Source organism: Thunnus albacares, chromosome 19, assembly GCF_914725855.1.
Source record: "Thunnus albacares chromosome 19, fThuAlb1.1, whole genome shotgun sequence".
Classification (NCBI taxonomy): Eukaryota; Metazoa; Chordata; class Actinopteri; order Scombriformes; family Scombridae; genus Thunnus; species Thunnus albacares.
In genome coordinates, this window is record NC_058124.1 from 17,269,715 (window position 1) to 17,287,159 (window position 17,445).

At 38.0% G+C, this 17,445-nt stretch overlaps 2 protein-coding genes across 3 annotated transcripts; both read left to right on the forward strand.

The window, feature by feature from the left end:
- The first annotated feature begins 792 nt into the window (after positions 1-792).
- stk3 (serine/threonine kinase 3 (STE20 homolog, yeast)) lies at positions 793-10,002 on the forward strand. Its single transcript, XM_044335115.1, has 11 exons — positions 793-1,457; positions 2,740-2,820; positions 3,301-3,429; positions 3,657-3,771; positions 4,643-4,807; positions 5,094-5,261; positions 5,374-5,511; positions 5,715-5,840; positions 5,925-6,126; positions 6,717-6,910; positions 7,092-10,002. Exons 1-11 carry the CDS (start codon positions 1,435-1,437, stop codon positions 7,248-7,250), a joined length of 1,500 nt encoding a protein of 499 aa, XP_044191050.1. The 5' UTR covers positions 793-1,434; the 3' UTR covers positions 7,251-10,002.
- A 198-nt stretch (positions 10,003-10,200) lies between these two features.
- On the forward strand, positions 10,201-17,411 carry rida (reactive intermediate imine deaminase A homolog). 2 transcript variants are annotated; one of them, XM_044335118.1, is made up of 6 exons: positions 10,201-10,362; positions 11,887-11,992; positions 13,129-13,183; positions 13,282-13,350; positions 16,470-16,525; positions 16,887-17,411. In XM_044335118.1, the coding sequence occupies exons 1-6, from the start codon at positions 10,298-10,300 to the stop codon at positions 16,941-16,943; spliced, it is 408 nt and encodes a 135-aa protein (XP_044191053.1). In that variant the 5' UTR covers positions 10,201-10,297; the 3' UTR covers positions 16,944-17,411. The 2 variants fall into 2 exon arrangements, with proteins under 2 accessions (XP_044191053.1, XP_044191054.1); XM_044335119.1 differs by lacking the exon at positions 10,201-10,362 and adding an exon at positions 10,492-10,671.
- Positions 17,412-17,445: the final 34 nt, after the last annotated feature.

A 17,445-nucleotide genomic window follows, 5' to 3' on the forward strand; every position in this document is an offset into this window, starting at 1 on the left:
CCCAGTCCCCAACACCAAGATCTTCAAGGTTTTTCCATCTGTGTCTTTGACACACACTCAACGACTTGGATCATTTAATGTCGATCAATTTAACTTCACCCATTACATTCTTGATCCATCTTGCCACAGTGTTCTTTTCTGACAAAACTCCACATTGGTATCAGCACTTTAGGTAAAGTGAGTATTATAATGTTACAGGCAGTGTTGTAGTACTCAAGTCTGACTGATTTTCAGGACTTGTGACTCGACTTGGACTTGAGCACTGATGACTTGGACTTAGACTCAAGCTTTGGCTGCATTCAGACTCAGAAGTTGGAGACTCGGACTTGGACTTTTTAATTGATAAAGACAGTTTGTTTGTTTTTGTTAGTTTTTTTTTGTAATAGGCCCTAAGAAGATGTTAGCTATATTAATATAAAATGGTGACAGCTGTGTCATTTTTGTTTAATGTAGACCTTTGTACCTTTGTATGTCAGCTCTTTGACTGCACCAGAGTGGAGCACTGGAGCCCATCTTGGAACTCTACTCAGACTCAATCTTGACGACTTGGACTCAGACTTGGGTAATGGGAACTCAACTCGGGCTCAGGTAAAGGGGACTCGACTCAGACTAAGGTAATGGGGACTCGACTCGGACTCAGGTAATGGGAACTCGACTCAGAGTCAGGTAAAGGGGACTCAAGTCGGACTAAGCTTATGGGGACTTGACTCAGACTCAGGTAATGGGGACTCAACTCGGACTCAAGTAAAGGGGACTTGACTCGGACTCAGGTAATGGGGATTCAACTCAGATTCAGGTAATGGGGACTTGACTCAGACTCAGGTAATGGGGACTCAACTCGGACTCAGGTAAAGGGGACTCGACTGAGACTCAGGTAATGGGGACTCGACTCGGACTCAGGTAATGGGGATTCAACTCGGACTCAGGTAATGGGGACTAGACTCGGACTGGACTCGGACTCTTCTTTGGTAACTCGGACTTGGACTCAGACTCGAATACTGGGAACTCGATACTCAACTCGGACTTGAGATTTAGTGACTCGACTACAACACTGGTTGCAGGGTTATTGCACAGTGACTGAGTTAACTAAAAAAAGAATGAACCTCATTCATTATTCATTCATTATTCATTATTAATTTAATCAATTAATACTACTACTAATAATGATGTGAATATATTTGAAGTTCCCACTGTGTGACAGAGTCCAGTCCTCATGGTTCACTCATGTTGTGTTGCTCCGAGCCGACAGGGGGCGCTGTGGTGAAAAATTACCTCCAAAAACTGTCCATCATCTGACGGAGACTCAGCTGGCCCTCCACTAGTTTTTGACAACAACGACTCAGTCGACAATGTTCACATGGTGACTACTGGACAAAAAACCGCCACAACCCACAATTAGTCTATTCCTGTTTTTATTCGTTGACGCTGTGAATCATGGAGCCGTCTGCGCCCAAAAGGTTTGTGTGTGTTTGTGTTAAACGCGCCTGTAAGCTGTTAACTGACTATTAGCTAAACGAGCTAACGTCGGAGCTAGCTGTCGTTCAGCTAGTTGAGGCTGCTAACCTGCTAGCTTTGCTGGTCTCCTCTCAAACTTTTTAGTTCGTTAAACTGCAGTAAGTTAAGTTAATTGTTGAAGGTTTTAGAGGTAACTTTGGATATAAATCACAAACACCGTGTTTAACCTTCTAACAGTCGCCTGACATGTGTCTGTGTGCATGTTAATGTGGAGACATTATGAGCTACATTATTATTGTAGCATGTGATACAAAATTAAATGTGTAAATTAAATCAATCTCTCACCTCCGCTGTTTGACAAATCAGTATCCATGGTAACTGTGCAGTTATTTGGTCTTGGTGTCATGGTAACACACTGGTTGTCTTGCCAACTAAACAGCAGCTGGTTTCAATGAAGAGCAGCATCTACCAGTAAATGTTGGTTTATTGGTCATAAAGGCTGTAGGTTTGGTGAAAGGTGTAAGATTAGGGCTGTAAGTAAAGATGAATTTTGTTAGTTGTCTTTTAGATTAATAGAATAATTTTTTGGTCTTTAAGATGTCTGAAAATGTTAAAAAATCGCTCATCATAATTACCCAGAATTGCTCATTTTGACAGACCAACAGTCCCAAACTAAAAGAAATTCAGTTTTTATGTAATTTGCAATATTTAACTGAGAAAATCAGTAAATCTTGAAATTGTAGGAACTGGAACCAGCAAAAGTGTGACACTGTTGCTCCTTCAATGATTTAAATGAATAATCTCTGATCAAAATGGTTGGTAATTAATTATTTATTGACTAATTGCTGTAACACCATATGTGATGTACACTTAATGATTTATCTGGCTGTTTTGAGTAAAATTAATGCTTCTACCTGCTTGCCATTTAGTCACATTACTCATTTTTTTAACCTTGTCAAATTTACCCAAAATATCATCACAAAATAATGAACAATAATGAAATCTGTGAAGACTATTTAATACAATCCCTTGCTGTATTGAACACATGCACAAACATTTGGGTTATATATATATATCTTGAACACTGGATTTTGTGTCTTTGAGTAAATAATTCATAACTTTTATATGTGTAACCAAATGCAAGATGCTGGAAACTACTTTGAGTTTGTTTTCAGATGCTTCTGTGTTGCCCTGTTTTCATTTGGTTTCACTACTTGTTTCTAGTTGACACTGAAGTGACAATTGATTTGCTCCATTTTTTTTTTTTTTTTTTTTTTTTTACAGCAAGCTGAAAAAGCTGAGCGAGGACAGTTTGACCAAACAACCAGAGGAAGTGTTTGATGTTCTAGAGAAACTCGGTGAAGGGTAAGAAGTAGGGCTGAACAACTAATCGAGATTTGAATGAAATCACAATATTGTTGTGCTGCGGAGATGTCCTGCAGACATCTTTGTTTGGTACAGATCCCTGCAAAAATCACACCATAATCATTTTACTATGTTTTTCAATTAAAATGAGAATAATGATGTAAAAATTATTATTCCTCATAATATTGCAAATCATATCACAATTGTCAAAATAATTGCAATTAGATATTTTTTCAAAATCGTTCAGCCCTTGTAAAAAGTTCTTTTTCCCCATTATGACTAACCTTCATTTCCACAACTGACTAGGTTACTTGTCTTGACTGCAAACTTCTCCTTTCTTCTTTCTAAAAGCAAACACAACATTCAGCACTTCTGCAATTTTACATTTTTGTTTATGTATAACGCATTAATTTGTTAATAATGTCTGTTATTAAATTGACTCAGGACATATTGTGCTGTAACTTGTGTGTATGTGTTTAGTTCTTATGGCAGCGTGTTCAAGGCCATCCATAAAGAGTCGGGCCAGGTCGTGGCCATCAAGCAGGTTCCTGTGGAGTCAGATCTGCAGGAGATCATCAAGGAGATTTCCATCATGCAACAGTGTGACAGGTTAGAGGAAAACGCAGCTTTTACCTCCGCTTTCACGGCTTTAATTAGATTTTAAAGACTTTGTTGTCTCCCATTTGCATCCATAACTGACAAGATATCTTTTTGATTTCATAGCAAAGGTATCATTAGTTACCCGCACAGCTCTTTGTTGTTTTGATCTACGTGAGTTTCCTCACTTCTGCTATTTATGTCCTAAATGAGACTTGACTTTTTGCGTTTCCTTCTAGTCCTTATGTAGTGAAGTACTACGGCAGCTACTTCAAGAACACAGACCTGTGGATCGTCATGGAGTACTGCGGAGCCGGCTCGGTCTCTGACATCATCAGACTGCGCAACAAAACGGTGGGTGTTCACCGAGAGTCACTGCTCTGTGTGTGGCTGTACTGAAAGGTTACTGGTTCACAAATGATCAGTGTTCATGTTTGCTTTGATGGATTTTAATCCGACCAGATGAAACATTTCTACACAGATATACTTACTATTATACTGCAGTTTTCTTTGAAAGTAACACTTATTTACTGAGGTCCTGACATGTGAAAACCAACATATATAAATACATAGATAGATATAGAAATATTTTAATAAAGCCTCAAGACCATCTTTGCTTCTATACGGTATTTAATAAACTATGTTATCATCTCATTGATTGATTGATTGTTTGCAGATGCATATCAATACACAACAGAAAGAAAGATTACTGAGTAGGACTTAAGTTATAGATGTTAACTTAACAAATGTAATAATTCACAAAGCATAATATGTTTTGATCGAGGAGGAAAACGTCCCGGTCGACCATGTTCTTTACTTGACTCAAAAGACTCATTTACAGCTGCAACAATTAGTCGATCAACAGAAAATTAATCTGCAACTATTTTTATAATTGATTAAGTGTTTTGAGGTCATTTTTTTAAGCAGAAATGCCAAATATTTTCTCATTGGAGCTTGTCAAATTTGAGGATTTTAAGCTTTTCTATGTCATTCATGACATTAAACTGAATATCTTTGGATCGGACAAAACAAGACATTTGGAGACGTCACCAAATTAATGTTTTTGAACATTTTATAGACACAATTAATTGAGAAAATAATTTGCAGATGAACAAAAATACTTCTTAGTTGTAGCCCCGGACTCATTGCTTAAAGAATAACTATTCTTTCATTAATGCTTGAATCTCATTTCATTCCCTTTCTTTCTTTTTCCTTCTCGTCTCAGCTCACAGAGGATGAGATCGCTACCATCCTGAAGTCGACACTGAAGGGTCTTGAATATCTTCACTTCATGAGGAAGATCCATCGGGACATCAAGGCAGGAAACATCCTCCTCAACACAGAGGGACACGCCAAACTAGCTGACTTTGGAGTTGCTGGACAACTAACGGTAACGTTGCTGATGTTTATAATAATGAAGTGGTGAGGATTTATAACAACAAAACCGATAATTGACTTGATTATTTGTCTACTTTTACTACTAAATATATTTAGATTGTTTCAATCATGCACTAAAGGATTAGATGAGGGTAGCAACAGCAGATACTTGTGAACGTCATCAAATTTACACTTGGAATATAACTATTATTATTATTATTATTATTATTATTGTATAACCATTTATTGATTTTGTGAATCCATCTGATCCAATTTAACATCATATATTTTCTCTCAAGGACACCATGGCAAAGAGAAACACTGTGATCGGTACTCCGTTCTGGATGGCTCCAGAGGTGATCCAGGAGATCGGCTACAACTGTGTGGCCGACATCTGGTCTCTGGGCATCACGTCCATAGAGATGGCAGAGGGCAAGCCTCCCTACGCTGACATCCATCCCATGAGAGTGAGTGTAAAGTTTGTTAAAGAACTTTCAACAAAGTTTGGATTTGAGGTACCTACCACTCACGTTTCCCCCCCTCCTCCCCCTTTCTTTTGTCCTTTCTGTGATCCTCCAGGCAATCTTCATGATCCCCACCAACCCTCCTCCAACATTCAGGAAGCCGGAGCTTTGGTCAGACGACTTCACAGACTTTGTCAAGAAGTGTTTGGTCAAGAATCCAGAGCAGAGAGCGACCGCCACGCAGCTCCTACAGGTTGGAGGAAAGACAGACACACACACACGGATATAAACATATAACAGCAGAACATACAAGCGTAGTTGTGTTCGCTTTAAAGACATGCTGATGTAGAAACAAATTAATAATAATATGAATGCTCCGTTTTTGTCAACAACATGTAAAAGAGAATAAATTAAACTTTTTTCTTGTTTGTTTGTTTTCGTTCTTGCGGTTGTCAGCATCCATTCATCAGTCAGGCCAAGCCGGTCACAATCCTGAGAGACCTGATAACTGAGGCCATGGAGATGAAAGCCAAGAGGCAGCAGGAGCAGCAGAGAGAGCTGGAGGAGGAGGATGACAACTCTGTACGTAAGCTCCACAGTTCTAGTAAAAGCAACCACCAGATCGCTATACACGTGAAGGCTTTATGATTATCTTGTGTCGTCCAGGAGGAGGAGACGGAGGTGGACTCTCACACTATGGTGAAATCGGGCTCAGAGGGCGCGGGGACCATGCGGGCTACCAGCACCATGAGCGATGGGGCACAGACGATGATCGAACACGGCAGCACCATGCTGGAGTCGGACCTGGGCACTATGGTCATCAACAGTGACGATGAAGAGGAGGAGGAAGATCAGGGATCCATGAGGAGTGAGTGCACACATGATGTTAATTTAACTCAGTGGAGAGACGGGATCAGAAGTAAAATGTTGACACTGAAATATATTCAAAAAAGTTTATAAGTGATGATCAACATTAAACGTCCTTGACAAGGTGATTGTCTCCAAAATAGCTGCAACGATCAGTCGATTTATCGATTAGTTGATTGGCAGAAAATTAATTGGCAACTATTTTGATAATTGAATAATTCTTTTACTGATTTTTTTTTTTTTTTTAAAGGAAAATGCCAAAAAAATTGTTGGTTGCAGCTTCACAAATATGATAATTTTTAACTTTTATGTGTCATATATGATAGTAAACTTGATATCTTTGGGTTTTGGACAAAATATGACATTTGAAGACGTCACCATGGGCTCTTAGAAGCATTTCTAACAGGCATTTTTCACTATGATCTGACATTTTGTAGATTAACACTTAACACACTTAATCGGAAAAATAATCAGCAATCAACCAATTTTGGATTTTTTGCGTCGCTTAACATCAAACCAATGTATGAAATAAAACTTTGTAATCAGTATGTCCTTCATGAGTAGTTAAAAGACCTTCTTCCTCATCTACAGGACATGCCACCCCCCAGCAGCCCATACGTCCGTCCTTCATGGACTACTTTGACAAGCAGGACTCTAACAAGGCAGCTCAGCAGCAGGAGAACTACAACCACAACCAGCCACAGGAGCAGCCGGGCTACCACATCCAGTCCAAGAACGTTTTCCCCGACAACTGGAAGGTGCCTCAGGACGGAGATTTTGACTTTGTGAGTAACATCTTCCCTGAGTAATGGGGTTTTTTTTATAATAGAAATTGTTGAACTCCGATGATTCAGTGCTAAAAATTGCCAAACAAACATTTCCATCAGGGTTAACCACAAGACACTAAATGTGACTCATCCATTTTCCATTGTTTGCCTGTGTCTGCATTTGTTTGTTGCCACCTAGTTGAAAAACCTGGACTTTGAGGAGCTGCAGATGCGCCTGAGTGCCTTGGACCCCATGATGGAGCGGGAGATTGAGGAGCTCAGGCAGCGCTACACCGCCAAGAGGCAGCCAATCCTGGACGCCATGGATGCCAAGAAGCGACGGCAACAGAACTTCTGAGTGCTCCTCCCTGTCGCCTTCACCTTCTCGGTCTGGGTTTCCCAAAGCCACCATGACTACAAAACTTATGTCCACTTGACTCAGAAGAACTAAAATGACCTTGTTGCTCTTGTTGGAAGCCCACTGCTGGTCTGGACTGACTGCTGACTGGAGGAACAGTCAGTCAACAGAGGAGGAAAGTTGGTGGTCGTCTGTGAAATTTGATGGTTTGTTGCCTGGGTGACGTCCATTTTGGCCCCTGGATTCAACTCATACACACATCTGGATTGTTCTATACTTTGTCTGGATGCTGTTCGTCCATTTTCTCACATTTGTTCCTTACTGTGAAGTTGTTTTTAATGAATGATGATGCAGGAACCAAGCCTTGACGATTACACATCTGGAAGTCACAAAATTAATTTCCCCCTTTCTCAATAAATTTACCTTTCATGTTACACAGACAACCACCATCAAAACATAAAGAAGGATCTCTTCTACGACATCCAGGCCAATATGTCACCCATCCTCTGGCAGCAGTGAGGCTATAAAGCAGTGCGGTCGATAACCAGTGGTCTTTTTTTTTTCTTTTTTTTTTTTTCCCTCAAACTTTTTACTTTCACTGTAAATAAAATAATATAGAGCCTAGTTTGGAAATACCTGCGACAAAAAGCTGTGGAGGTTTGTCCATGACCAAAGACAATCAAGATGATGTTGATCAAGTTGAGAATGCCTTAAAATATTTGAAAGCTGGTTTTCAAAAAGGAAAAAAAAAAAAAAAGCAATGTCATAAAGAAAAACAACCAAGTTTTCCGAGCCTCACCTGGAGATGAGTCGGAAGTGGACGGCGGAAAGCAGAACGGACGGAAATCAGTCAGATGGTGAAGAAAGAAATGTTGCATGTTTTCAATCGTTTGTGGACCAGAAAGTTCTGAACTTATTTCTTTCATCTTTTGTTATCATTTATTTAATCTTTTTCCTCTTTAATTCTAATGTTCTGGGCTACTTTGAACATCGAGGGCAACGTTTATATATGCCTCATAACACACCTGTCCCAGTTCTACATCCCTTTCTGAGCACAGACGTATCCACTGCTCTTACTTAATTTAAAAGCAGAGTCTTTACTCGAGTTAAAAACAAAGTTTAAATCCATATTCATTCCAAAATAAGAACAAATTTTAAAACTTCTATGATTTCCAAACAAGCAAAATCATTCCATAACACCTGTATGACTTATTTTTATTTCTCAGGAGTCTTTAAAAATCCTGTACGTCTGTTTTATCGTTCTAATAATCTTGTTTTCTCTGATTGTTCCACACTTTGATTGATAGATCTGAGTATGACTTTATAAAACATTTCATCCAGATGTGGAGACATCCTTTACGTAAAACAGCGGATGTGGAAGATAACGGTTCAGGGCTAAGAGAAGAAAGCAACGAGTTGTCACGTTAACTGTTGTACAGCTGTTGTCCACTTCAGGAGAAAAGCATCAGGTTGAGACAATACACTCAAGTGACTGATATCAGACAGCCGCTGCATCAGCCACACGTCTAACGTCTGAATTTCAGACTTTTTTTATTTGCATTAAGAAATTTTTTTTTCAGGTTTCCTTGCAGGTTTCGCTTCAGCAGTTATGAGTGAGAGAGAATGTTGCGGTTACGAGATGTGATGTTATTAATGAACGATGGAAGATGTTGTGCGTTTCGTGCATATTTGTGAGTTAAAAACTGTACTTAGGCGAGAAACTGTCCGGGTCGGAGATCAACTGCGTGTTGTGAAATCACTTCTCTGTGTGAGTGAAGGTTAGTGAGGCTTTTGAGCAGCGGTGACGGTTTGGAAACCCACACTAACGAGATGATGACGAAGGAATCAAACTGTCAGGGCTGGAATTTACTTTGTGTTGATGTTTTTTTTGATTTTTTTTCACATGTGCTAATAACGACCCTTTGAATGAATTCAGACTGTCCTTATACTAAAACACATGTATGTCTGCAGGTTGCTGTTCCATATGAATGTTAATATGCAGTCTTGACACACGCTGCATATTAATTTTAATGATATAGTAACCTTATATCGATCTGTTACACTATCTAAATGTCTTATCTGATGGACAATGTGGCCAAAACGAGGCTGACTTTTTAAAAACTTTGATCCAAATTTCAATCAGTACTTTCTCATGAATGATCATGTCTGTTTGTTCTTCAAAATGTTTGTTTTTTGTTTTTGTTTTTTCTGAACGAGGAATCATTACCACACTTACTATGAATTGACTGTCACTCACTCTTTGATGATTTTTTTTTTTCGCTTTGTGCTGAAGTCTGCAGTGCATCGGCAACTTACATACAAGCATTCACACTTTTATTATTTATTAAAATATGTATTTTTCTTTTTGTGACACTGGTTTAAATATAGAAGCTGACATGGCTGTTAATATTTTTGCCCTTTGTCAACTATATGTGGCTTGAGTTCTGTGTGTTTTTAGACTATGCATGTTTGCAGCTTTTAACGAAAACTTATCTGCTCTGTTTGAAATATGACATTGTTGAAATTCTGCCATATTATGTATAGTTATCTGAAATCTAAAATCACTTTTTTTGATATATAGCTTATATGATTTCATTTATTTCCACTGTTATTTCTGCTACTTGAGGGTGTAGAGTGGAATGTAAGCATTTATGTTTGAACCACTTAATTTATTATCTTTTTGTTTGTGAAACTTTATAAAGTTTTGGAAGAGGTGCAAGAAATAATAAAAGTTACTTCTAGTTAACCATAACTGCAGCCTTTTATCTTATCTTTGACTTCATAACTGGACATTTGAACCTCTAGATTGAACTCTATTTCAGTAAAAACACAAAACACCTGTCGTACCGTAATGGTTAAACTACGGGTGCACTTATTTTTCATTTGCACGCTATTTCGAGAAAAAAAGCTCCTCTAAAAATGCAGCGTGCTCTTGTTAACACACATTACGGTAGACTTTACGGCGGCAGCTGTTTCTCCATAGTTTGTTGCACAACTACTTTCTTCATTCGCATCCCCTCTGCTGTGTAGAAACAAATCAAAGAACCATGTCTGCACTCAACAGAAAGATTGTCAACACCGCATCAGCCCCTGGTGCGATCGGACCATACAGGTAAGAAAACTTTTAACGTCTGAAATATGCGTGGATCTGTCTACAGCAGCACGTGCGGTGGGTGCAGCAGCAAGTGCATAAATGTTTGAATGAATGGGGAAACAGCAGCACAGTTCAATATTTGATCAGGGGCGGGTCTTAGTGTGCAATGAACTCACCCGCCTGACTTGAACCCATAAAAAAGTACCAAAGTTGAACTTTTAGCAGCAGCAGAGTAGAAATCTCTCTCGCTAAGAGGGTTAAAATGGCAACTATTCGTCGACGAATCCCTTACACACCAAAAGCTCCTGTCAGACAGGGAATATACAGGTAAGAACTAATATCTTATCATTATTTCAATGAAGGTAGGCACAGACATAAACCACAGATAGAAAAAGTGTTAAATTTGTGTTATTTGGTGACTAAAACAATGACCATAAATAAAAGAAACAACACTGAATTAATCAATTTCTACTGTAAAATCATGTTTTTTTCTCTCTTTGATTTAATCTGTGCAGTTGTTTTCATGTTGATGCAACACAAATTGAGGGGTGTTGCTGCTCTGACCAATAGGATGTCAATGGGTGGAGTTTAAGCAGGAGATTGTAGTGTGCTGATGTCCTTCATTCATGCATTCATGACCTTAATTTTTGCCTTAATTAACTGTAAAGATGTATTCTGATTTATGGAGATAAAATTATCTTACAAAACGTGTGTATAAAGAAGCAATCGCCAGGGTATCTGCAGGTCTTGAAAGTCTTTGAAAAACAGTTCAGTTTCCTCTAAAAGGGGCTTAGAGGGTATTAAAAGTATTAAATTTAAGTTACAGAAGTCTTAACTATTTTCTCTTGCCAGCTGCAGGCAGTACTCTTAGTAATAGTAAGTTAGTAAGTGTTTTTAGTTGCCTACATCTATAAACTATTAGTGGTTTGTGCTGCAGGAAGCTGTCTGATCATTTTTTGTGGAGTTTCAGTCAGCAACGTTTTTACTATTGCTACAGTCGCGAGGAAGCTCATCCACTTATTTCTAATTTAGCAAAAATTTAAATGAATGAATCATTTTTTAAGTGGTTAATCCATCCATCCATTTTTCTGCTGCTTATGTGGGTCCTGGTCACATTAATTTAATTATATCATTAGGAATCGTTGTTATGATCTGCTGGGAAGTACTGAAAAAAAGTGATATAATAATCATAAATTATTCTTGCCCATACACTTCCACCATACTTTCATAATTAATAATAAGATAAAATGGTCTTTAAAAGTTTTAAATGTGACCTTGCTGAAACCCTGAATCAAAAAAAATATGTAGGTTTAAAGACTGTCATGATTGAATAAGTGTGACTGAGAAGAGACTAAGTCATGTTTTATGTTCAATTATGTGGAGAGAAATCCATCTTCATCTTCATCTTCATCTTCACCGCTCAACGCAACAAGTCCACATTGTCAGAGGCGTTCACGGAAATGTAGGAAAATATGAAGTAGTTAACGGGAACATCACAGACTGATGGTATTAAACTGTGTGTATTGTCTGTTTCATCCTCAGCCAGGCGGTGGTTGTGGACAGGACCATGTACATCTCGGGTCAGCTGGGGCTGGACGTGGCCTCTGGTCAGCTGGTGGACGGAGGAGTTCAGGCTCAGGCCAAACAGGTGAGACTCACGGATGGTTGATGATGGCCGAGACGACATTTACTGTAACATCTGCAGTTATTTTATTAGCTTGTACAGTTTTCCTTTAGGCTCACAGTTTTAGCTTTTACAGTTTTATTTAGGTTGAACAGTTTATATTCAGTGTTTAATGATGTTTCATTAGTTCAATTTAGGTTGTATAGTTGTATTGTTCTGCTCTGCTCGTGTGTTTACCCATAATGGCATTTTATTCTTATTTTTATTTATTTATTCTGTTGTATCTTCTTTTCTGACGTTACTTTCCTGATGCACATGTAACCCCCTCTTATCTTATCTTATCTTATCTTATCTTATCTTATCTTATCTTATCTTATCTTATTTCTGGCTGAGAGGGTGATTAAACTAAAAAAGTCTAAAAGAGAGCCACTGTGCATAATTTTTACCGCATTTCGGTGATCTGTGTGTCATTTTTTACCAAGTAGTAACATTATTTACATACGTAATTAACATTCAAGATCATCAAGAAGCACAATTATGTGCCAAATGCTTTTGACCGCAACAAAGAAATTAATCCATCAGTGAAGCCTATTTTAATTTCATGGAGCAGTCAGCACAGAAACAGAGAGAAACACGACTGATTATAGCACTTCACTACTTTAATATTTCTTAAATAATTGATCGAGGCTCAGTAGGTTCAGTAAGTTTGTTTCTTGAAATGAAAAGAGCACAAGATGCATTACTATGAAGATCAATATATGAATGTTATAGTAACTTGACTTAAAGTAAAGATGCATTTCTGCCTCTGAATTTAGATTTTAAGTGTCAAGAACTATTTTATAATCCTCTTTCTTCTTTTTTTAAGTGCTTCTGAAAATAAATTTACCGGTATATTTTTTTAAAACCAATTAAAATGAAAATTGACACAGATAATTAAAGATGAACAAAAAACTGCTTCCATAAAATAAAAGATAAAAACAGAAAATTAAACCGACTGAGCAACAAAGACGAGATCAATACACTGACAGCAAGTGAATCAAAGTAAGAGGATGTTTCCCATCCGTCATCTTAATGGCTGTTAAATTAAAAGAAAAAATATAAAAAGTGAGATTAAAAATTGATCGACTGGGTATCACAGTGACTCATCTCTCGTCCCTCAGGCTCTCATCAACATGGGGGAGATCCTCAAAGCTGCCGGCTGTGACTACACCAACGGTGAGATCTCACTTCTGTCAGACTGATCCATCTTTCAGCTGCTGCTCGTGTTTCATGTTGCTCAAAACAAACTGACAGAGTGAAATTTTCCATTTCAGTGGTGAAGACTACTGTGCTGCTCGCAGATATCAATGACTTTAACAGCGTCAACGAGGTCTACAAGACGTGTAAGTCAAGTCTTTGTTTTTCATTCCCAAACTCAATGGACTCGTATATAAACATATAACGAATGACACTATAATAAAACACAGTTATAATAATGTAAAATATGTTGTCATAGAAGAAGTTATAATTGTTGACAAATGATTGTTGATTTAATGCATTAAAGGATATGTGGTGATACTACTAATACTAACAAGTATTGTCTGTGTAGCTGATTGATAAATAAAAAACTGAATTTGATTTAGTCCTTCTACAGCTGAAGGAAACAGAGATGTTTGAGCAGACTTGAAGGTTAACAGTCATTCATTAAATTAAACAGGCCTCGAGAAAATCGCGTCAGCAGCAGAGATACATCACCAAGTTTAAAAAAACACAGGATGGAAAATATAGTATGTTTTTGCCCCTGAACTTACCGATAACATTTCAAATATCGTCTTTCTTTCCTGTATTTGGTCGAGTGCCTGGTCAGCAGAGAGACGTAGAGAAAACAGGATGGAAGTACATATAAGGCCTGTAGGGGAACAGACAGACATCAAGGCCACAGCACTGTTTCCCTGAGAAGCAGGTGCAGCTGTGCGCCCGACTCCCCCCTCATGGTTAAGATAACATATGGAGGACACATACTACATCAAATCTGGAGTACACAGTGGGGCCTCTCAAGGTTGGGAAAGCTCGGTGTTTTCCACAAACTTTTCCTTAGCAACATTATACATTTTTTTTCCATCCGTAGCCAACGTCTGATAGCTTATTCCTCTGTGTCATTGTTGTTCAAAAACCTATTAAAAACACACTGATGAGCCACACTGTTGCACTGGATGACACATTCCTTAAATACCACGAATGTGGCCGCTGTACTTAACTTTGTATACACAGTTCTGCTGTAGATAATACTCTTCAGGGAACCCAATGTGGAAAATAGTCCCCAACAAATGCATTTATTTCCTCCTGTTTGAGTAACGTTTGCTAAAAACTACAATACCCAACTGTTTTAGAAAATTACTGAGCATTTCCTAAAAATTAAAATACATATTTGTGAGTCATTTTTAAAGGTTTAAAGAAGGGTGAGAGCAACTGACAGGGAAGGAAAGTTAGAAATTGACTAACTTATTGTTGCTTTTGGTCTTTCTATAAAATTTGTTGACAGTAAGAAAAATATAGAATAACATTTATTTCATGCTAGAAAGCAGATGATATTGGAAAACAATGGATGTGCAGTTACTTTGGTTTTCAAATGGAATTTCTAAAATTTACTGTATGTTGTAATTATTACTCCCTAAATGTATAAATATCAGCCACATGGTGGCGGCCAAGATTGTCAAAGCTGCTGTTATATTAATGATCAGTCACCTGAACACTTTAGCATTTATTAGCAGGATATAAACACTAAATAAATGGTTTATAACACATTATTAAGTAGTTGTAAGCAGATATAAGTGTTTATTAATGTAACAACCACAACTAACAACTATAACTCTTCTGGGTATCCATAAGTAAAGTAAAGGCTCGTATATAAACATATAATGAATGACACTATAGTTAAAAGCAGTTATAATAATATAAAAGATGTTGTCATAGAATTAGTTATAATTGTTAACAAATACTGTATATTAATGAACTTATATATTGTTTATATATAAATATATATGTCTTATAAATGCTAAATAGAGCGATTTAAAGAAAAGTGTCACGTGGCCAATTTTATTCACTTTATACTGTATAATTATTGTCTGTCAGAGAGTAATTACTGCACAAATATCTGAGTTACTGTTTGTTTTGTAACTGGTTTATTTAATCAAACATATCAATATGGAGGATGGATTAGAGGCCAGTTCATCTTCACCAGATACTTCCATCTAAGTGTTATGATTAGTGAGACTCGCTATTTAACTGGATTCAAACCTCGATGTCAGCGAGTATGTAGCCTGCTGAAGTGTTCTTGAGCAAGACACAGTATCTCTACCTGCTCCAGCAGTGCTGATCTGTAGTTGAAAGTGAAAATTTCTTTGTCATGGGAGGATTTCAGTCTCCGAGAAATGAAACTGATCCCAAATATTCTCTTATTGTCTTGGTCGGTGGTCATTTGTGGCCCCTCCGTGGTCACGAGTGCCTCATATTTCACCAACATCTCTCAGAAAATGACTGACAGGTTTAGCATTCACCTGACAGACACAATGAATGCACAAAGTCTGGGCATTTCCTCTTGGATCACAACAGACGAGGGGTAATGGAAGCCGCAGAGCCCAGTGAGTTGTAAGTGGACACCGGCATGCAGGCACACAGATGTAACCCAACTCCTTCCAGCCAGTATAGCTGCACAGGCCATTGACTCGGGTTCAAGCCCAACCTCCCAACTCTACTCAACCCTAAACCACAGGCGGGGAACTTTCCCTGACCCTGATTAGAGGAGGGAAAGGACCGGTGTGGTCCAAAGTCATGTCAATTTTGACGTCTGGGTGTCCTGTGTTGGATGTCTTACTCCTCTCTCTACCTACATTTCCTGTCTTTTGGGAGGTTTCAACCAAAGAAAGGGCCGAAAAATGCCGAAAAAGGAAATTTCAGTTACTAGTTGAAGTTATGGCATATTTAGATAAATATGATTACTTGAATTTGCAGCTTTAAAAAATCAACATTTGGAGATTTGTCTCTTTTTTGTCTCTCTTATTAAAAAAAAGTTGCTCAGTAAAAAGAACTGCGGCTGTGAAAACTACATTTAACTGGTGTATATTATATTCTTGTCCTTTTTTTAACTGGCTCTTTAATTAATCAGGAAGACAACCTTGTGGAAAAAGTTGTGAACATCTGGACTTATTAACATTTACAACTGTGGATTAGATGGCTTACCAGAAACTCATGACCCTTTATTAGACACTGACTAATATTTGCAACTGCAGAATTGATTATTGTAAAGTGAATAAGACATTAAAGAGCAAAATAAGAAGAGAAAGCAAGTTATACACCAGATGTACATCAGCAAAATAGCAAACTGATGTATAAATCGTTTCTAAATAAATATACCATATTTGAAAGTCGACAAAACAAACATTATGCACATATAATTAACTTGATGGCCTTTGAGTTTTCTTCTCCTATAATATAAATATAATGTAACATGTTCTCCCTCCAGTTTTCCGCAGTAACTTCCCTGCCAGAGCTGCCTACCAAGTGGCTGCGCTCCCCAGAGTGAGTACCAACAAATCCTTTATACCACTATCGAACTGCAGCACACTAATAGTACATAAAGTTCATACACAGGGTGAAGGTGGAAATTCATGATAGCTAGGTGCATGTTCATTCATGCGTGTTATGCATTTTCCATCATCCATGTGCGGCTGTTCTCGCTATGAGTGGACTGTAAAATGGTACAAATCAATATTGTTTTAATGCTAACAGGAAGCAGATCCAGTTAGTAGCAAATCATAAGTATCTGGATGGTGTGTGTGTGTGTGTGTGTCCACTGTTGGGTGATATTGCTTTGTAGTGTTTTATTACCAACATTGCTTTCTTTTGCATCTCCTCACTGTCTCTTTGTCTCCTCCTTCAGGGTGGACTGGTGGAAATCGAGGCGGTTGCCGTCGTCGGTCCTCTCTCAGACTCCTGACTAACCAGCAGTATCACAAACAAGCTGTAGTTCAGCTATCAAGTGACCTTATACAGTAGTTGTACTGTAGTAGCCTCATGATATTTCCATATAACACATGAAAGACCAAACTAGGATCTTGTTGACTTTCTTTCTCTTTATATGCAGGTTTTAGTATTCATTGTTGCTCCACTGACCACTGTGGCTGGTTGAATGCACTGCTGAAACATTTCCAGTATACCTCTGTAAAACCACTGATCATTAGATTAAACCCCTAAATATCAGAGCAGCACTTAATTTAACACCCTACATACATACTGTACATGAAATAGACGGTGATGATAATGTGAGATTGTACCTTTATCACCAGGTTAACATTACCAGGCCACAGTGGTTAGATTCAGTGTCAGATGGACTTCCTGTTGGAGGTGTTTCTGGTTTAGTAACTCATCTATTTTATTCCAGAGAAAATGAACAAACATTTGCAAAGAAAAGCAGCTCTCACTAATAAATAAATGCAGTA